This window comes from Hylobates moloch, unplaced genomic scaffold, assembly GCF_009828535.3.
Source record: "Hylobates moloch isolate HMO894 unplaced genomic scaffold, HMol_V3 SCAFFOLD_5, whole genome shotgun sequence".
NCBI classification, from domain to species: domain Eukaryota; kingdom Metazoa; phylum Chordata; class Mammalia; order Primates; family Hylobatidae; genus Hylobates; species Hylobates moloch.
In genome coordinates this window covers 85,336,074-85,358,279 of record NW_026652280.1, presented here as the reverse complement: position 1 = coordinate 85,358,279, position 22,206 = coordinate 85,336,074, and the positions used below count along the sequence as shown (strand labels likewise).

Genomic DNA, 22,206 nt, shown 5'->3' with positions numbered 1-22,206 from the left:
AGGACAGAAAGACGGGCTGGGACTATCTCAAATTTTCTATCATGGCCACAGAATTGTTCCTATTTAATTTACTAAAGTACAGAAATAATTTTAAAAACAGATTAGTGGCTGCTTTCTTCTTCCCGTTAGGATTGAGAGGAACTGCCTGGCACACAGGGAGCTGCACCAGTGAGTACATGCATTGAGAATAATCACAGCCTGACTTCTTTTTTTTTTTTTTGAGATGGAGTCTCGCTTGGTCACCCAGGCTGGAGTGCAGTGGCGCGATCTTGGCTCACTGCAAGCTCCGCCTCCTAGGTTCACGCCATTCTCCTGCCTCAGCCTCCCGAGTAGCTGCGCCCACCACCACGCCTGGCTAATTTTTTGTATTTTTAGTAGAGATGGGGTTTCACCGTGTTAGCCAGGATGGTTTCAATCTCCTGACCTCGTGATCCGCCTGCCTCAGCCTCCCAAAGTGCTGGGATTACAGGCGTGAGCCACTGCGCCCGGCCCACAGCCTGACTTCTTACTATTCCAAAAGGGAATTAGAAACATGGAGAAAGAAAAGCTATAAAAAGGCATTGGGTTAGAACTGAAATTATCGATGTGTGCTCACGGTTAGATAGATCTGGACCTAGACCTGAAAGGAGCTGTGATGTGTGTGTAGACACGAGCACATGTGTGCATACAGACAGATCTTTCTCAGCTCTGTCTGCTCAGTGGGAGTGGATGACACCCAGCTGGGGACATGGGCACTCCTGGTACCCAGATCTTGGTTTCTGAACACCATTCTCCACTGAAAAGAACCAGGGCTCCTTGGAGAATCTGCTCATTCTGGGAGCTGGGTCAGGGAAAGTACAAGATGAGCCTGAAATGTTTTGTACCAGAAAGTATGGCAGGATGTAAAGAATGATGAGACATAGTACTAAGGACTCGAAGCCGGCATGAAGGGGCTCCCATGGGCCAAATCTGATAAGTTTGTGCATCAAAATAAAAAAATGTAGTACAGATGCAGCCCCATCAAATAAAACAGGAATCCACGGTCCATAACTGACACAAATAAATGAGAGCAAAGGAAAAGCACTATCTTACTAAAGAAAGCCAATTAATGAGGCCGGGAGCAGTGGCTCACACCTGTAATCCCAGCACTTTGGGAGGCCAAAGCAGGCGGATCACTTGAGGCCAGGAGTTCAAGACCAGCCTGGACAACAAGGTGAAACCCCATCTCTACTAAAAACACAAGAAAATTAGCTGGGCATGGTGGCGGGCCCCTGTAATCCCAGCTACTCTGGAGGTTGACGCAGGAGAATCGCTGGAACCCGGGAGGTAGAGGTTGCAGTGAGCCGAGATTGTGCCAGCGCACTCCAGCCTGGGTGATGAAGTGAGACTCTGTCTCAAAAATAAATAAATAAATAAATAAATAAATAAAGCCAGTTAATAAATATGTAAGGAATGGTGGGATTAGAAATCCACTGTCTGGTAAGCATCAAAGTATAGTGATGACCAATTCAGCCAAGAATCATGAATAGATGCTAAAACTAGTGGGTGGAATGTGATAAGGAAAAAGATAGTTACCTATCTTTTTCTCCCCATAATATATTTATTGCCTCGAAAATATTTTTTCCAGTAAGTACAAAATGCTTATTAATTAACTTTGTGGTGGAAAAACCCTGCAGACTCCCTGTCAACCAAGTGATAATATCAGGCCGGCACAGAGGCTCATGCCTGTAATCCCAGCACTTTGGGAGGCCAAGGAGGGAGGATTGCTTGAGCCTGGGAGTTTGAGACCAGCCTGGACAACAGAGCAAGACCTCGTCTCTAAAAAAAAACAACAAAAAAAAGTAAACGCCGGGTGCAGTGGCTCACGCCTGTAATCCTAGCACTTTGGGAGGCCAAGGTGGGTGGATCACAAGGTCAGGAGACTGAGACCATCCTGGCCAACATGGTGAAACCCCGTCTCTACTAAAAATACAAAAAAAAAAAAAAAAAAAAAAATTAGCTGGGCATGGTGGTGCATGCCCGTAGTCCCAGCGACTCAGGAGGCTAAGGCAGGAGAATGACTTGAACCCAGGAGGCGGGGGTTTCAGTGAGCCAAGACTGTGCCACTGCACTCCAGCCTGGCGACAGAGCAAGACTCCGTCTCAAAAAAAAAAAAGTAAAGATAAAAAAAATTAAAAGTTAATATCCCCAGGAAGGGAACCAATTGCCATCAGGTGCTGCCTAAGCTGCACTGAGAACAGAGTACTTCTGTGGTAATGCTGCCAGAAATACACAGGTAGAATCTAATCTTGAGGCAACATCAGGCAAACCTGGACTGAGGAGTATTCAAAAAAGTAACCAGCCTGTGCGCTCAAAAAATGTCAAGGTCACGAAAGGTAAGGAAAACCTAGGGGCTGCTGCAGACTGAAGGGGATGAAGGACACAGTGATATGCGGCATGTAATCCTAGATCAGATCCCAGGCCCATAAAGGGTATCACTGAGACACTCAGCACAATCCGAACAGGGACTGTGGGTTAGACGGCAATCTTATCTCAACGTTAGTGTCCTGATCTTGATGGTGGCAGGGAGTTTAGGCAGCAGAGTATTCTCATGTTAAGGAAATTAACATGGTGCAGTATTAACGTGTAATGGGGCATAGTGCCTGCAACCTACTCTCAGATGGCTCAGAAAATAATACCTATCAATATATCTATGAGGAAAGCATAAGAAATGTGGTGATATGTTAAAGAACTTGGATGAATCCACATATGGGAATTCTTTGTACTATTCTTGCAACTTTTCTGAAAGTTTGAAATTTTATGTAATTTTTTGAGTTTTACCTTTTTAAAAATTAAAACTTTTCATGAAGGAGAAAGTACTTGATAAAAACAAGTATACTCTGAATTTCCAGCGAATAATTAACTTGTAAAACAGAATTAAGCACCTAGCCAGCAGGCTGGGAAAATCATCTGGAAGGCTCAACTGGCTGGGCTGGGGTCTCCCTTGGGCTCTGTGACTCAAAGGCCAACAGTCTGGAGACTGTGTTCCTCTCACCTCTGCCATGTTGATGAGTCCCACAGCCAAGGTCTTATAGCCCAAGATGGTCCGATTCTTGTAACGTTTTCTCCTTTGAAGCATGATCTGCAGCTTGTTGGCATCTCGCTTAAGGAAATGAGGGTACTACGAAATACAAAACAGAGTCGAGCATGGTTAATGAGCAGCTGGTCCTTGAGGGGTTCTAGAGGACATAGTCTTTCTGTGCTTCAATTCTTCCTGTCTCTAAAAGGGGGCAGTCAGGGTTGAAAGGAGAGCCATGAAGTTGCTGCTGGTGGAGCTGACTCGGCTTGATGCCTGGCTTCCATGCCACAGCTCTGGGGTCCACACCTGTTCAGAAAACTGTCTCTTCCCTTGCCACTTTATCAGGTGTTTTCTCCGTGTGTTTCAATTCGGGCATGGAATTACTGGAATTATGATGAGAGGGACACCGACTAGGAGGGATACGGAGTAGAGGGGAAGGATGGAGATCCCGATGTGGAGCTGAAGGTGGCGTGGTCCATGGGGTGTGCGAGGATCACTAAGGAGATGTGATGTGGTGTAGCAGATGGCTAACAGTGTTAGCCAAGGCAGAGGAAGGGAAGGGGCCACGGTGCCTACCCAGGTTTCCACACCCTTACCGTGGCTGGCTAAAGGGTTGCTTTGGCCCTCCAGGCCAGCCATACACCTCCAGGTGACTTTTATTCATTCCTGCCCAAGTTGGGGAATGGGGGCTCTGGGATAAAAGTCTCTGGGTTAGAGGACTGTCTGGCGACTAGCCAGGATATAACATGTTAGGGGCCTAAGATTAGGAGAGTCTCACCTGAAGGGAGAAGGTTAATTGGAGCTCTGTTTCCACCAGTCCACTAGCTGGAAGGACGATCTCGTTGGAGCGAAGAATTCTTTTTGAACCCTGAAACCCAGAAGAAAAGTCTGTTTGGCCAGGTGCAGTGGCTCATGCCATTAATCCCAGCAGTTTGGGAGGCTGAGGCAGAAGGACTGCTTGGACTTAGGAGTTTGAGACCAGCCTGGGGCAACATAGTGAGACTCCTGTTTCGACAAAAAATAAAAAAATTTACTGGGTATGGTGGTACACATGCCTGTAGTCCCAGCTACTCAAGAGGCTGAGGTGCGAGGATCACTTGAGCCCGGGAGTTCGAGCCTGCAGTGAGTCATGATCCTGCCACTGCACTCCAGCCTGGGTGACAGAGGGAGACCCTGTCTCAAATAATATTAATAATAAAAAGAAAAAAAAAATCTGTCAAAGCTGTGTCACCAAAAATCAGACCAAAAGAAATACTATGTTTGCAAACAACTTCTAAACTCTACAAGCATTCTTTAAAAAAAAAAAAAAATTAAATTTTTTTTTTTGAGATGAGTCTCATTCTGTCGCCCAGGCTGGACTGCAGCGGTGTGATCTCGGCTCACTGCAACCTCCGCCTCCTGGGTTCAAGCGATTCTCCTGCCTCAGCCTCCTAAGAAGCTGGGACTACAGGCACCTGCCACAATGCCTGGCTAATTTTTTTGTATTTTTAGTAGAGACAGGGTTTCACCATGTGCTGGCCTTGAACTCCTGACCTCAGATGATCAGCTCACTTCAGCCTCCCAAAGTGCTGGGATTACAGGCGTGAGTCACTGCACCCGGCCCAAACATTCTTACCAGTCCAAATATTTCATGAGTCTTTACTGTACTTATTTGAATCAAGCCTCTACCATAAGTCTGATTTTACATGTATGATGCTGCAGGGTGCATAAAAGGTTATCACAGCAAAATGATTTGTTAATGTCCGTGAGTTCCCAGCACTCCTGGGGAAGAGGCCGGTAGTGTCAGCCCCCAGGGTGTGTATGACCCTCCCTGCCCACTGTTCCTTTTTTTTCTCCCAGGAACTTCCTTTTTAACCTCCCTGCTCTCCAAACCTAATATTTGGGTTACACAGCCCTCTTACTGCCATGTTGGCCAGGCTGGCCTCGAACTCCTGACTTCAAGTGATCCTCCCTCTGACTCCCCAGGCATACTGTCTTGTCTCTGGGCCTTTTCATGTGCTTTTCTCCTCTTCTTGGACACTTTTTTGGCTTCTGAACACAAGTAACCAACTCATCTTTCAGGTCTCAGCTGAATTTTTTTTTTCCAGAACTTCCTCTTTAACCTCCCCACCTCCAAACCTAGTATTTGGGTTAGACAGCCCTCTTACTGCCAGTTACTGAATCTCACTGAACTTCGAGATCCATGAGACAAAGACATGTCTTGTTCAATATGATTCCCAGCACACAAATAAACGGTGTTGAATAAATTTGTCTTAAAAAAATCAGTTTTAAAATTAATACCAATAATAAAAAAACCCACAACATCCACAGTTGGTAAGGACGTGGTAGGATTTCCAAATTCATTCATTGTTGAAGCAAAGTAAATTGCAATAACCCTTTTAGAAAGTAGCCTGGCAATAAAGAAACATTTCCATTCAAAAATTGTAATCCAAAAAAATAAATTCTAAGGGCATGATTTTTATACATTATTTTCTTTTTTCCCCCTTGATCCCTTGACCTTGGAGGGAATGATTTTTTTCTTTTTCTTTTTTTTTTTTTCTTTAAATAAAAAGACGAGGTGTCACTATGTTGCCCAGGCTGGTCTTTAACTTCTGAGCTCAAATGATCTTCCCACTTCAGCCTCCCAAAGTGCTAGGATTATAGGCCACCACGCTGGGCTGGGAATGAGTTCTAAAAGGAAGCAAATCTGTAAACAAGGAGCTGTTCATTGAAACACTATTTTTACTATTTTTATTTTTTATTTGTAAAGACGGGGTATCACTACATTGCCCAGGTTGGTCTTGAACTCCTGGGCTCAAGGGATCCTCTTGCCATGGCCTCCCAAAGTGCTGGGATTACAGATTTGAGCCCCACACCCATCCCTGTTTATAATTAATGACAAATTTTTGAGCTGCTCATCTCTCACGTGTCTTCGGCAAAGCTGTGATTATGCTGGGAGCTGTTTCTGTTGAAATGGTAGTATCCCTTAGGGGAAAATTCCACACATGGAAAAATGCCTCGGCCACTCATGAGGCCAAAATGAGACCAAGGAAGTGGAGCCCTGTTGGTTATGTCATTCTATAGCGATGCTGCCTATGGGTAACGGCCACAGGGAGAAGGCTGGGTATAAAATCAGCAGAAGGCTGGCTGTGGTGGCGCCTGTAATCCCAGCACTTTGGGAGGCTGAGGTGGGCGGATCACCTGAGCTCAGGAGTTCGAGACCAGCCTGGGCAACACTGGGAAACCTCGTCTTACAAAAAATACAAAAATTAGCCAGGCATAGTGGCGGGCACTTGTAATCCCAGCTACTCAGGAGGCTGAAGTGGGAGAATCATTTGAGCCTAGAAGGCAGAGGTTGCAATAAGCCAAGATTGTATCACTGCACTCCAGCCTGGGCAACAGAGCAAGACTCTGTCTCAAAAAACAACAAAAATAACATAACATCAGCAGAAGCACACAGTCAGCCCGTACACAGGCCAGGGCCTCAGGACACCCAGAAGCTCGAGTGCTATAGTGGCAACTGAAGACCGAATGCGTCAAATAAACTATAAAAAGCAAAACCGACAGCCACTCTCTCCCACAAGACCCACCCATTTATGAGATTCATGCCACAACTGGAAATTTGAACACTGATTTTGTGATATTAAGGTTTTTGTTTTGTTATTTTAGACAGAGTCTTGCTCTGTCGACTAGGCTGGAGTACAGTGGTGTGATCTTGGCTCACTGCAGTCTCCACCTCCCAGGTTCAAGTGACTCTCTTGCCTGAGCCTCCTGAGTAGCTGGGATTACAGGTGCATGCCATCACGCCCAGCTAATTTTTGTATTTTTAGTAGAGATGAGGTTTTATCACGTTGGCCAGGCTGGCCTTGAACTCCTGATCTCAAGTTATCCGCTCCCCTTGGCCTCCCAAAGTGCTGGCATTATAGGCGTGAGCCACTGCGTCTGGCCAAGGTGTGATAATGGTGTCACGGTTTTGTTTAAAAATACTGCCTACATTTTTGAAACACATATTGACATATTTGTGGGTGAAATGCTATGATGTATGGATTGCCTCAAAATAACACTGGTGAAGGGAAACAAGTGGGGACACAGATGAAACGAGACTGGCCATGAGTTGATAACCATTGCAGCTTAATAAGGGGTTCGAGGGTATTGTAAACTACTCTGTCTACTTTTGCACATGTTTGAGATTTTTCCAAAATAAAAGTTGAAAAAAGTAATCAGTGCTTAGGGTTCTTTTAAGATTTCTCAGCTCAGAGCATATATTCACAGACTATCAAGGCCTGAGGGCCTGGTCCTGGGTCTTCCCTCTGCCTGGAAGGCTCTTCTTCCAGATACCTGCACGGCCCTCACCTCCCTCAAAGTCTTTGGGTAAATGTCAACCAGGTCTACCGTGACCACCGTAGGGAATCCGTTAACTTCCTCCACCCCAGCCCTCTCCGTCCCCTTTATCTTATTTATTGTCACTATAGGACATCACCTTCCAACAGCAGTAGCCTCATTATATATGAACTCTCACCACCCAAGTATGTGCTCTAAATACCTGTAAAACTTTCTATCCCAAATTCACTATCTGAATTTCAAACTCGCTAGAAGGAATCTGCGTGTGCAGGTAGCAGGATGCGGAGTGCAGTGTGTCACGGGATCGCAGCCAGGCCCGGCCCAGCCCAGCCCCTTCAAGCATGGTGCGCTACTGTCCTCATCTTTCCTACCCTTCCCCAAGGGTTTAGCTTTCATGGGTTCCAGTATTTGCTTCTTCCAGGTGCCTGGGGCACTACCAACCAGGGTCCAATTTCAAAATTATTTTTAATATACTTTTGTATCATTTGCTTATCTATATAAGAGTATATCTTCTTTTGCAGTATAGAAGCAAAACCATTTATATTTAATACTAAAGTAACATTATAGCACATTAAAATATCCAATATTAATATTAATATATTTTTAAAATTAGGTTACTAGTGTTTTATTATTATTTTGAGACACAGTCTCACTCTGTTGCACAGGCTGGAGTGAAGCTATCAAGGCCTGGGCTTTTCTTTGCTGGAAGACTTTGTTAATGGCATCTAGCTCATTTTTTGTTATTGGTCTATTCAGGTTTTGAATTTCTTCATGGTTCAATCTTGGAAGGTTGTATCTTTCCAGGAATTTATCCATTTCTTCTAGGTTTTCCAGTTTATTGGTATATAGCTGCTCATAGCAGCCACTAATGATCCTTTGAATTTCTGCAGTGTCAGTCACCTCTTTTTTCATCTCTGATTTATTTGTGTCTTCTCTCTTTTTTTCTTAGTTGGTCTGGCTAAAGGTTTATCCATTTTGTCTTCTCAAAAAACAACTCTTTGGCTGGGTGTGATGGCTCACATCTGTAATCCCAGCACTGAAGGCCAAGGCGAGCAGATCACCTGAGGTTGGGAGTTCAAGATCAGCCTGGCCAATAAGGTGAAACCTCGTCTCTACTAAAAATACAAAAATTAGCCACCATGGTGGTACGTGCCTGTAATCCCAACTGCTCGGGAGACTGAGGCAGGAGAATCGCTTGAACCTGGGAGACAGAGGTTGCAATGAGCTGAGACTGCACCACTGTACTCCAGCATGGGCAACAAGAGTAAAACTCCGTCTCAAAAAAAAAAAAACAAACAAACACACAAAACATTTTGTTTTGTTGATCTTTTTTTTTTTTAATTCATTTATTTCTGCTATGATGTTCATTATTTCTTTTCTTCTACTAATTTTGGGTTTGGTTTGCTCTTGCTTTTCTAGTTCTTTGAGAAGCATCATTAGGTTGTTTATTTGAAGTTTTTCTTCCTTTTTGATGTAGGCACTTAAAGCTATGAACTTCCCTCTTGGTACTGCTTTTGCTGTATCCCATAGGTTTTGATATATTGTGTTTCCATTATCATTTGTTTCAAGAAAATTTCAATTTCATTTTTAATCTATTCATTGACCCACTGGTCATTTAGGAGCATACTGTTTAATTCCATGTGTGCCTATTGCTTTCAAAATTCCTTGTTATTGATTTCTAGTTTTATTCCATTATGGTCAGGGAAGATGCTTGATATTATTTCACCTTTTTTTCTTTTTGAGACAGAGTCTCACTCTGTCGTCCAGGCTGGAGTGCAGTGGCACTATCTCCGCTCACTGCAACCTCCACCTCTAGGGTTCAAGCGATTCTCCTGCCTCAGCCTCCTGAGTAGCTGAGACTACAGGTGCCTGCCACCACGCCCAGATAATTTTTGTATTTTTAGGACAGACGGGCTGTCACCATGTTGGCCAGGATGCTCTTGATCTCCTGACCTCACGACCCACCCACCTTGGCCTCCCAAAGTGCTGGGATTACAGGCGTGAGTCATCACGTCTGGCCTCAACTTTTTTTTTTGAATGTTTTAAGACTTGTTTTGTAACCTCACATATGGCCTATCCTTGAGAATGATCCACATGCTAAGAAAAAAAAAAAAGTGTATTCTGCAGCCATTGGAAGAAATGCTCTGTAAATATCTATTCGGTCCATTTGGTCTATAGTGCGGTTAAGTCTGATGTTCCTTTATTTTGTCTGGATGATCTTTCCAATGCTGAAAGTGTGGTGTTAGTCTCTAGCTATTGTTGTCATGGGGTCTAACACTCTCTTTAGCTCTAATGATATTTGCTTTATATATCTAGGTGCTCCAGTGTTAGGTGCATATATATTTACAATTGTTATATCCTCTTGCTGAGTTGACCCCTTTATCATTATATAATGAACTTGTCAATTTTTACAATTTTTGTCTTGAAATCTATTTTGTCTGATATAAGTATAGCTACTCCTACTCTTGTTTTGTTTGTTTGTTTCCATTTGCATAGAGTATATTTTTCCAACCCTTTATTTTTAGTCCCTATGTGTCTTTACAGGTCAAGTGTGATTCTCGTAGGCAATAGATGTTTGGATCATGTTTTCATTTTTGTTTTTCTGAGACAGTGTCTCACTCTGTTGCCCAAGGTGGAGTGTGCTGGCACAATCATAGCTCACTTTAGCCTTAACCTCCTGAGCTCAAGTGATCCTCCTAACTCAGACTTGTGAGTAGATGACTCTACAGGTGCACACCACCACACCCAGCTAATTTTTCAAATTCTTTGTAGATGCAAGGTCCCACTATGTTGCCCAAGATGGTCTCAAACCCCTGGGCTCAAGCAATACTCTCGCCTCAGCCTCCCAAAGTGCTGGGATTATAGGCATGAGTCACTGTGCCTAGCGGGGTCTTTTTGTTTGTTTGTTTTTTTGAGACGGAGTCTCGCATAATTGCCTGGGTTGGAGTGCAGTGGTGCAATCTGGGCTCACTGCAACCTCCGCCTCCCAGATTCCAGCGATTCTCCTGCCTCAGCCTCCCGAGTAGCTGGGATTACAGGCGTGCACCACCACACCCAGCTAATTTTTTGTATTTTTAGTAGAGATGGGGTTTCACTGTGTTGGCCAGGCTGGTCTCGAACTCCTGACCTCATGATTTGCCCGCCTTGGCCTCCCAAAGTGCTGGGATTACAGGCATGAGCCACTGTGCCCAGCTGGGTCTTGTTTTTTAATGCATTCAACTACTCCATGTCTTTTGATTGCAGAATTTTGTCCATTTACAATGTTATTATTGATAAGTAAGGACTTACTATTGCCATTTTATTATTTGTTTTCTGGTTGTTTTGTGGTCTTCCTTCCTTCTTTCCTTCTTGTCTTTCTTTTTGTAGAAGTCATTTTCTCTGATGGTATGTTTTTAATTTCTTGCTTTTTATTTTTTGTGTATCTATCTGCTTTAGGGTTTTTTGATTTGCAGTTACCGTGAGGCTTGCAAATAACATCTTATAACCCATTATTTTAAACTGAATGGTAACTTAACTCTGATTGCAAAAACAAAAAACAAAGAAGCAAAGAGAAAACCAATAAAAACTCTACACTTCATCCCCCCTCCCTCTTTTTTTTTTTTTTTTGAGATGGAGTCTCACTCTGTTGCCAAGGCTACTCCGGAGTACAGTGGTGCCATCTTGGCTCACTGCAACCTCTGCCTCACGGGTTCAAGCGATTCTCCAGCCTCAGCCTCCTGAGTAGCTTGGATTATAGGCATGTGCCACCACGCCTGGCTAATTTTGTATTTTTAGTGGAGACAGGGTTTCATCATGTTGGTCAGGCTGGTCTCAAACTCCTGACCTCAGGTGACCCAGCCGCCTTGGCCTCCCAAAGAGTTGGGATTACAGGCGTGAGCCACCGCGCCTGGCCCATAGTTATTATTTTTGATAGGCTCGTCTTTTAGTCTTCCTACTCAAAATATGAGTAATTTACACACCACAATTATAGTGTTGTGATATTCTTTATTTCTTATTTTTCCCACTTAAATAATAAAATACAGGCTTCTGCCATCCAACATATTTTCAGAAATGGATTAGGTTTTTAAGGAATGTGGCTGGGTGTGGTGGCTCACACCTGTAATCCCAGCACTTTGGGAGGCCAAGGTGGGTGGATCACTTGAGGTCAGGAGTTCGAGACCAGCCTGACCAACATGGTGAAACCCCATGTCTACTAAAAATACAAAAATTATGAGGTGTGGTGGTGCATGCCTGTAATCCCAGTAACTTGGGAGGCTGAGGCAGGAGAATCATTTGAACCCGGGAGGCAGAGCATGCAGTGAGCTGAGATCACGCCATTGCACTCCAGCCTGGGCAACAAGAGAAAAACTCCATCTCAAAAAATAAAACAAAATTTTTCAGGAATGCCTATATATAATTTTCTTATTTTGTTTATTGTTTCTTTCTTTCTACTATAATAATTCTCAAATTTTTGGCCTCAGGACCTTTTTACACTCTCTTTTTTTTTTTTTTTTTGAGACAGAGTCTCACTCTGTCACCCAGGCTGGAGTGCAGTGGTGCGATCTCGGCTCACTGCAAGCTCCGACTCCTGGGTTCACGCCATTCTCCTGCCTCAGCCTCCCAAGTAGCTGGGACTACAGGTGCCCGCCACCATGCTTGGCTAATTTTTTGTATTTTTAGTAGAGATGGGGTTTCACCATGTTAGCCAGGATGGTCTCGATCTCCTGACCTCGCGATCCACCCGCCTCAGCCTCCCAAAGTGCTGGGATTACAGGTGTGAGTCACCACGCCTGGCCCTTTTTACACTCTTATAAAGAATCCCAAATAGCTTTTGTGTATGTAGGTATATCTATCAATATTTTGTTTATGTAGGTTTATCTATCAATAGTCACCATATTATGAATTAAAACAGATATTTAAAAATATTAATCCATTTAAAATTAACAATAAACCTATTATGTGTTTACATACAAAGTTTTAAAATGAAAAATCTATGTTCCCCAAACAAAAATAATTTAGGTTGAAAACATAGTTTTTTTAAAAAATTACAGCTTTACTGGGATATAATTCAAATACCACACAATTCACCCATTTAAAGTGTACAATTCAATGGCTTTCAGTATGTTCAGCGCTGTGCAACCATCACCACAGTCAGTGTCAGAACATTCTCATCATTCAACAAAGAAACCTCATATTCTTTAATTATCACCCTCCCCAGTCTGCCCACCCCCACCCCTAACCCCTGGCAACTACAATCTATTTTCTGACCCTACGGATCTGCCTATTTCATATAAATGGAATCATACAATATGTGGTCTTTTGTGTCTTGCTTCTTTCACTTAGCATCATGTTTTCAAGGTTCATCCATCTGGAGCATGGATGTACTTCATTCTTTTTTATTGCCAAATAGTATTCCGAAGCTGTATGACTAGACCACATTTTATTTATCCATTGATCAGTTGATGGACTTGAATTGTTTCTACTTTTTAGCTTGTGAATAATTCTGTTACGAATATTTGCATGTTAGATTTTGTGTGTTTTCATTTCTCTTGGGGACATACCTAGGAGTAGAATTGCTAAGTCATATGGTTACTCTGTCTTTAACCTTTTGAGAACCAGGCATGGTGGCACAAGCCTATAATCCCAGCACTGGGAGGTCAAGGCAGGAAGATTGCTTGAGGCCAGGAGTTTGAGAGCAGCCTGGGCAACACATCAAGACCTTGTCTCTAAAATAAAAACAAAGCAAAACAAAACAACACAGTGGCTGCATTATTTGACATTCCCAACAGCAGTGTATGAGGGAGATGGCATAGTTTTACATTTCTGTAAATCTTTTTAATGAATGACTTAATAGAAAACAATTAGATTCTCACTCCTATTTTGGACTCAATGTTTTGCAAAACATTACTTTGGTTGAGTATATGAAAAAAATCCAGACGCAAAGTGATACATAGTTGGAAAAAAGAGGAGCATTTTAACCACCTTTACAGACAACTGTGAACTTTTTTATTTATTTTTATTTTTTATTTTTAGAAACAAGGTCTCATTCTGTTGCCCAGAGTGGAGTGCAGTGGCGTGATCATAACTCATTGTAAACTTGAACTCCTGGGCTTAGGCAATCCTCCTGCCTCAGCCTCCCAAATAGCTGGGACTGCAGGCATATGCCACCATGCCCAGATAGTTTTTATTTTTGGTAAAGATGGGGTCTTGCTGTGTTGCCCAGGATGGTCTTGAACTCCTGGGCTTGAACAATCCTCTCACCTTGGCCTCCCAAAGTGCTGGGATTACAGGTATGAGCCATTGTGACCAGCCAGTTGTGGACTATTTTCCTTTGATACTACACCATTAACTCTCTAAGTGGTAGTTTCCTAAAGATTAGTTGCAAAGTAAAAATTTTTTTTCCAAAGTAGAATTTTAAATAATATCAATAAGACTTGCATCTACCTGGATCTAGCAATCCTGGGACTAATATCGAAACCAACGCTAGCCAGCCTAGTAATTTCTGAGTAGTTTACAATAAACACTTTAGGTCTATATCACTTGATCCTCACAGTATGTGTAGGAAAAACCATTTCTGTTCTTCAGACAAAGAAAGGTTTGAAGAAACTGAGTGTCTTAACCAAGAGGCAGAGCTGGGCTCAGAAGGTCCCGTGGGCTCTGTCATCTTTCCACTGTGCACCTTGCTGTGCTGAGAGGAGGAAGACAGAGGTGGTCCCAGTGGTGTTTCTGAAGCCCCAGCAGTGGACAAATGGTTATCCAGCTTCCCTGGGCCCTGAACAAACAGTCTTGCCCCGCTCACCTGCAGCTTCACAGCAATGACCACTGAGTTAAGATCTTTGTCCATTTCTTTTAGCATGACGAGTTTCTTCAGGGTCAAGCTGAATAGCCTAGAAAAACAGAGAAGGAAGATGCTGTCATATGCGAGGAACTTACGAGAAAAGTGATGAACAATTGGTTAGGCAACCTGCCTTACCTGAAGTAAGAATGTGAGAACGCTGTCCTCAGTCCCACGGGTCCCCTCTCTCAGTAGAAGAGCATCCCCTCTTATTTAATGTTTATACTTTTAAGAGATGGGTCTCACTATGTTGCCCAGACCGGACCCCTGGGCCCAAGGATCCTCCCGTCTTGGCCTCCTGAGTAGCTGGGACCACAGGCACATGCCACCATGCCCAGCTTCTAAAGTTGTGTCAAAAGGTACATTATTGCGTGAACTTTCATGGATGTCATTCATCTCAAGCCAAAGGCAACACATTTTCCATGCCTAGTATGTTGGAGCCATTTCTGAGGGGGAAGAGGAGATCAAGGGAGGAGAATCACACAGTTCCTCTTCTACTTTCCACCTGATCACACCTGACAGATGTACATATGTAAATCTTTAGCAAGAGGAGATAATCCACACAAACGAAACATACATCATTTGGCAGGAAATGGTTAAATGGTCACAAATTCTATTTCAGCTGCATTTTGCTCCAAATATGCAGAAAATCTTCAGTGCCCCAACTCAAGAAATTCCCTGCAACTCAAAACTAACAGGATTGTCCCTCACTGTGGAGTCTCAGTAACTCTGCTCTGACTTGACCTTGGCCTTACCACAGCAGGGCCACCCTGGACTTCTAGCAGGAATGGGAGGGAGATTCTGGACGCTGCCTTTCTGTGGCTGCCCGGGTGGTCAAAGTCTTTAAATATTCTTCTCCTGGAAGAGGTTCTAGGGAACAGGACACATGAGGGATGTTGCTGACCAGAGTCATGACAAGTCCAGAGAATCCGGCTGGATTTCATCCCTTTTTTTTTGCTCCGTGCTGAGGCCCTCTAGGCCCTGCTCAGGTCCCTGTCTTGCGTCTCCACAGCCCTCCCTCAGCTCCAGCCACACTAACTTTCCTTTGGCTCCATGGCAGTGCCACCCTCTCTCGCCTCGGGGCCTTTGGAGGCTGCTGTTCCTTCTGTTGGCACCACCCTGCCATCTAACGCCTCCTCAGCCTTGGGTTATGCATTTTTGCCAGAAGAACTTCCCCCAACGCCTTGCAAAGTCTGTGATGTGTCCCCAGCACAATTCCTATCCTGCCACTGGAGTGTAAACTTCCGGCGGGCAGGCAGCAGGCTTGCCTCTCCACCGTTCTCCCCCCAGCATCTGCCCAAATGCTGGGCACAGTATAGTTGCTCAGCAAATATTTGTTACATTAAGTTTCCTAAAACGGTTTCTAGCTAAAATCAGATTAACAAAAGTATGTGAAGAAATTAATAAAATTCGTTTTTTTTTTAAAGGAGGACAAATCCAGGTCAATAGAACTAAATTCTGGTTTTGAATTAACCTCACCCAAGTACTTTCTTTTTTTTTTTTTTGAGACAGGGTCTTGCCCAGGCTAGAGTACAGTGGCACGATCTTGGCTCACTGCAGCCTCCGCCTCCCGGGTTCCAGCAATTCTGCCGCCTTAGCCTCCTGGGTTGCTGGGATTACAGGCGCCCGCCATCATGCCCGGCTAATTTTTGTATTTTTAGTAGAGACCGGTTTCACCATGTTGGCCAGGCTGGTCTCGAACTCCTGACCTCAGGTGATCTGCCTGCCTCGGCCTTGCAAAGTGCTAGGATTACAGGCGTGAGCCACCACGCCCAGTCACCCAAGTACTTTCAAAGACCTGCTGACTAACACAAAGAAAAACAAATAAATCCCTTTCTTTGCTTTAAGCTAGAATCAAAATCAAATACAATGTATGAAAGCTTATCAGGTCTCTTCATCTATATCGTTTCACCTAGACCTCAAAAACAGGACTGTGTGGATGTGTGTTGGGGGCTCACTGATCTACGCATGCAACAGAAAACATTTCAAGTGGAGTAGTGACCTGCCCAAATTCACTTATAGCCAGTAAATGACAGAGCTGGATTCTAACTCTAATCTCCTTGTGGTGGACTGAATACCCAACCCCCACCACCCAGATGTCATCTCCTAATCCCCAAAACCTGTGAATATGGTACCTTGGCAAAGTCCCATGGCAAAAGGGACTGTGCAGATGTGATTAAGTTAAGGCTCCTGAGATGGGGAGATTATCCTGCATTATCTAGGTGGGCCCAATATGATCACAAGAGCCTTTAAAAGAGGGGGCCAGGAAGGGCAGAGTCAGAGGAGGAAGCAGGAACTGGAGATGTGGCTGATGGCCTTGAAGATGGAGGGAGGGGTCAGGAGCCAAGGAATATGCAGCCTCAAGAAGCAGGAAAAGGCAAGAAAATATGCAGCCTCCAGAAGGAGCACCGCCCTGCCCACACCTTCCGTGCTGCCCAGTGAAACCTATTTTGGACTTCTGACCTGCAGAACTGCAAGATAATAAACGTGTGTTGTGTGAAGTCACTAAGTTTGTGGCCACTCGTCACAGCAGCAGTAGGAAGTGAACCACCCCTCATCCCAGGGCCTGGCCCTTCCCCATCACGTCACTGCCTCCTCAGCCTGTGACCTGGGTGCCCTCAACTCTGATGTCCTAAAACACTCTCCTGACATCTGTTGCTCTGGAGCCATCTGGGCCCTTCATGGTCTGTCTTCCAAAATCCCCCCTTCAATGACTGCCCACCACACTGCCTGTTTCTCCCTTCCCTTCAGAGCAGAGATGTGCCGTCTCACAGGGAACTCTGGTTCTACAGATGCCAAAGGGATTATTACAGTTCACAAATGGCTATTCAGAAATGTAGTTAACTCCTGCAGTTCCAGCTACTCAGGAGGCTGAGGTGGGAGGACTGCTTGAGCCCAGTAGTTTGAGGCCAGCCTGGGCAACATAGAAAGATCCGTCTCTTACAAATAAAAAGAAATGTGGGAGGCTGAGGCAGGAGAATCACTTGAACCCAGGAGGTGGAGACTGCAGTGAGCCAAGACTGCGCCATTGCACTCCAGCCTGGGTGACAGAGGGAGACTCCATCTCAAAAAAAAAAAAAAAAAAAAAAAACACAAATGTAGTTAACTATGTAAACTGTTTAACTGAATTTTGTGCCTTCATCAAGGCACAAAATGATGGCTCAAAACGAAATGGGACATGACTGGGATGAGCAAACGGAAAAGGCTGGCTGAATATGCCCAACGTTCGTCCTCATCTGAGGCTTGCCAAAATCAAATAAAATAGAAACAAATCTCTGAAATTCAAATGTTTTATTTGAGAAGAAAAAAAACTGCTGCAATTGGGAGCATACCTGTAGATCAGGTAGTCTTCGGTATGTCCAAAGAACAAAGAGAAGCTTAGATGTTTTATAAAAAAGAGAAATGTTACTATTGCTCTTCGAGAAAGTTCATCGGCACAAGTAAGGTTTTGGGAAACTGGTAAGCTCTGATAGCTGAGTGACAGTGGTGGGCAAAACTAGTCTTAGAGCTGCAGCACGTCGTCACAGTAGACATCAGATAAAACGGGTTTCAGGTTATAGCAGGCAGTTTCTGCAGCCAGGTTTGCAGAGAATTCCATTTCTGGAGCAATGCCCTGAGTGCCTTTCCCCTAGTTTCTCAGCTCTGTTTTAGTTGGGTATGATGAGGATAACTCAATGTGTATGATCAGCTTTCGCAGACTGCTAATCATGAACGCTTCTGATGGGTTAGGTTTTTCCTTGTTTTCAAAGCAAACATTTTCCACCTTCAAATTGATTTGAGGCTGCTGAATAAACTCACTGCAAGATAAAAGTCTCACAGGAGTCAGTCAGGGACGTGCGTTTCTTCTCTGCTTAAGATTCTTCACTCATCAACACTGCCCACATTTAGAGAACATTCGCTCTGCGCCTGGTACTGAACCAGTTGTTGGAGTTGTAGAAGGATGTGGGCTACACAGTCCAGCAGGAAAGGCAAACAATCACGTTACGCTCTGTGCTGCTGCTCTATTATGCCCCAGAAGGCTCTTACATAACATATAAAACATCATAGGATAATATGGCAGAATTATGTTACAAGGAAAAAACATCACAGACCAATAAATATTTGTTGAATAAATAGACAAGACAGATCTTTATGCCACAGCACTTCATGTTAACAAGATGGCCAAGAAAGATTTAGTACCTTAGGTAAAGCAACAGCAAGACTGGATATGTCCCATGTTTTCACAGAAATGCAACACAACACACTGATTTTGAAACCTGTGGCAATCAGTTCAACAGGATTTTTTTGTTTTCAATGGCATGACTCAAGGGGACTTGGGGACTCAAATGTATACTAATTCTTCAAAGTACAAGAAAATGTCTATCCCTCATTCAGCATCTATCAGGTACTAGTTGCTTGACATGCATTTCATTATCTCTTTTAAGTTTCACAGTAATGCTAAGAGGTGGGTATTATACCTATTTTACAGATACGGATGCTGGAAGAGTTAAGAAAATGTCCCCAGGTCACATAGGAAGTAGTCAAGACATGATGCACACTTAGGCCTATCGCAGTCCAGAGACCAATTTAAGTTGGTATAAAGCATTTTATCAGCAAATTAGAAGAAATTATTTTAATTATAAGTAACATTTTTAACATATATCTTAATATAACAGAGAACACTAAGGAAATAAGATAAATTTCTCCATAAACCCGCATTCGCACACATTTGATGGAGGATGACTCACGCTGACTGTGTGTGGCAAGACCTTGTAACAAAGTAGTCTCAGTGATTAGGAAGCTGAGTTAGTTAGCTGCCCACCCCAGTTTCCTGCTACCCTATGTTTCACTGGTGGGCGCTTCTCATGCAGTGAAAATGTAGGATCCAAGGCCTGAAGGGAAGAGTCTTTCCCTGATGACACTCCTGCTTTAATTGGTTTTTCTACAGCAGAGAATAATTTTACAGCAAAATTATAAAGGCTGATAATTCCAAGTGCTGGTGAAGATGTAGGGTAACCAGAACTTACACACATGGCTGGGGACAGTGGAAAATGTACAGTTACTTGAGAAAGCCATTTAGTAGTTGATTAGATTTTATATCTATGTGTGTGTGTGTGTGTGTGTGTGTGTGTGTCTACTCCTATACCCAGCTCCCAAGGGAACCCAAGAGAAAGGAAGGCACACCACAAGACAGGTACAAGAACGTGCAAAGCTTCTGCACACTAAAGGAAACAATCTACAGAGTGAAGAGAATAAGATAAAATACTTGCAAACTACTCATCTGATGGGGGATTAATATCCAGAATATACAAATAACTGAAATATCTCAACAGCAAAAAAAAAAAAAATCCGATTAAAAAATCGCCAAACGATCTGAACAGATATTTCTCAAAAGAAAACATACAAATAGCCAACGAACATATAAAAAAAAATTCAACATCCCTATCATCAGGTAAATGCAAATCGAAACCACAATGAGGTATCATATTCCCCAGTTGGGCTGGCTACTATCAAAAAGACAAAAAATAACAAATGCTGGAGAGGATGCAGAGAAAAGTGAACTCTTCTACTCTTGTAACTAGTGAATGTGAACTAGTGCAGCCACTATGGAGAATAGCATGGAAGTTCCTTCAAAAAACTACAAATAAAACTACCACATGATCCAGCAATCCCACTACTGGGAATCTGTTCAAAGGAAAGGAAATTATTGTATCAGGGAGACAATGCAGACCCCCACGTTTACTGAGCACCGTTCACAATAGCCAAGAGACAGAATCAACCTAAGGGTCCGACAACAGGGGAACAGATAAAGAAAATGTGGTGTGCACACACCATGGAGTACTATTCAGCCATAAAAAAGTGTGAGATCCTGTCATTTGCAGCAACATGGATGGAACTGAGAATATTATGTTAAGTGAAATAAGCTGGCAATAGAAAGTAAAACACTGCATGTTCTCACTCACACATGAAAGCTAAAAAAGTTAATCTTATAGAAGTAAAAAGTAGAACAGATGATACCAGAGGCTGGGAATAGCAGGGGAAAGGGAGGGAAATGGAGAGATTTATTAAAAGGTACAAAATTACAGCTAGATAGGAGGAATAATCTCTAGTGCTCAGAAAGATGACTACAGTTAATAATAATATTAATTACAGATAGCTAGGAGGAGGAGAGTCAATGTTCTCAACACAAAGAGATGATCAGTGTTTGAGATGATGGGTATGCTAATTCTCCTGCTCTGTTCATCATACACTGTATGTATCAAAACATCTCTATGTACCCCATGAATATGTACAATTGGTCAATTTTAAAATTAAATAAAAACTTAAAAAATAAGGTTCAAAGCAGCTCCACTCACAAATGGTCCTATACTGGAAACAACACGCCCACCAACAGAAGAATGAACAAACAAAATGTAGTATACAAAAAAGACCAAGCTATGATACATGTGACAACATGGATGATTCAAAACCACTACACTGAGCCGGAAGAGGCAGACCCAAAAGACCATGTACTGTCTTACCATCCATGTGAAGTTCAAGAACAGGTAAGACCAACATGTGTTGATGCCAGTACAGTGACCGAGGCAGGTGGAGGCACTGATTGGAAGGGATATGAGGGAGCCCTCTGGCTAATAATGGCAATGTTACGAGCCTACACACCAGCAGAAACCCATAGGGCTTATATCCAAAATCCATGCACTCCACTGTATGCAATCTGCACATTGATTAAAAAAAAAATAGGCCTGAATGAAGGCTGTAGGGTCAGATACACTCTAGTTTGAACTGCAGCTCTGTCACGTTACTCTGTCACTCATCTATCAGCCTTATAATGAGGCACATGCTGTTCTGGTCACTTGTGATACATCAGTAAACAAAGCAGACAAAATGTCCTGTCCTTGAGTTCACATTCTAGTGAAAGGACACAGTCAATAAGCAACAAACATAATAATTAGGTAAATTATGTAGTAGGTCAGATTGTGTGAAAATACAGCTAGGTATTGCGAGCATGAGGCAGAGGAGGGCGGGGAGGGCTGTAATTCTGAGTTAGGTGGCCAGGGTAGACCTCCTTGAGAAGTTCTAGGTTGAGGGGAAGAAGTACACAGGGGTTAAGCTGGCTGCATGCTTGGTCTGCCTGTGAAACAGCAAGGCCAGGGAGCCTATGTGGGGCTGCTTCACATGCAGGCCTCTGTAAACCATACGCATGATGTGGCTTTTTTTTCTTTTAAGAGACGGGGTCTTGCTCTGTCACCCAGACTGGAATGCAATGGCATGAACAAAGCTCACTGCAATCTTGAACTTCTGGGACTCAAGCAATCCTCCCATCTCAACCTCCTAAGTAGCTGAGACTACAGGTGCATTCCACCACACCCAGCTAATTAGAAAAAAAAAATTTTTTTTGCAGCGATGGGGTCTCATTATGTTGCCCAGGCTGGTCTGTAACTCCTGGGCTCAAGCGATCCTCCTGCCTCGGCCTCCCAGAGTGCTGAAATCACAGGTGTGAGCCACTGCTCCCAGCTGATTTTTTCATTTTTATGTGAGAAAGAAAGAAACCTCTTCTTCATGGTTTTTCTGTGATGTATGCAGGTGAACCTATCTTTAAGTAATGTTCACCAGGAACAGATCCCCAAGGTGTTAGGACTTTAGTTACAACCCCCCAAATATTAATACTTTCAAAAAGAACCAGCTGGCCAAATTATTCCCAAAGTCCATTTTAAAGGGCAGTGCCCTATCAGGAAACCCTGGGTCTCATCCTTATGAAGGAAGAGAAGATATCTCAAAAGCTGAAATAACAAAGTTCTCTCCAAGATCCCTAGGTGAGCCAAATTTCTACTTTCTGCTCTCTAGCTACCTCTGTGCTACAGTGGGCTGGAAGTCAGGTTCCATGGTCCGGCATGGGGATATAGCAGCTGGCTGAAGACTCCTCTGTCACTCCCCTCCCGTCCTTTTCATCTGGGGATCAGGCAGAAGAACTCTTCTAGCCGAGTCCCTACTCAAAGGGATTTCAAACACAATGGACAGCTGGGGTTTTCCAGCGAGTCCACCTTTGGAAGGTCAG

General features: G+C 43.5%; 1 protein-coding gene across 2 annotated transcripts in view; it reads right to left on the bottom strand.

Annotated features, from left to right (window-relative positions):
* Positions 1–22,206, bottom strand: part of PACS1 (phosphofurin acidic cluster sorting protein 1) — a 158,887-nt gene that overhangs the window by 30,958 nt on the left and 105,723 nt on the right. For both annotated transcript variants that reach the window (XM_032153508.2, XM_032153510.2), the window contains exons 2-4: positions 14,136–14,223; positions 3,816–3,905; positions 3,014–3,139 (exon numbers count right to left, since the gene is read on the bottom strand). In XM_032153508.2, coding sequence (XP_032009399.1) covers positions 3,014–3,139; positions 3,816–3,905; positions 14,136–14,223 — 304 coding nt within the window. The remainder of the gene's footprint in view (positions 1–3,013; positions 3,140–3,815; positions 3,906–14,135; positions 14,224–22,206) is intronic.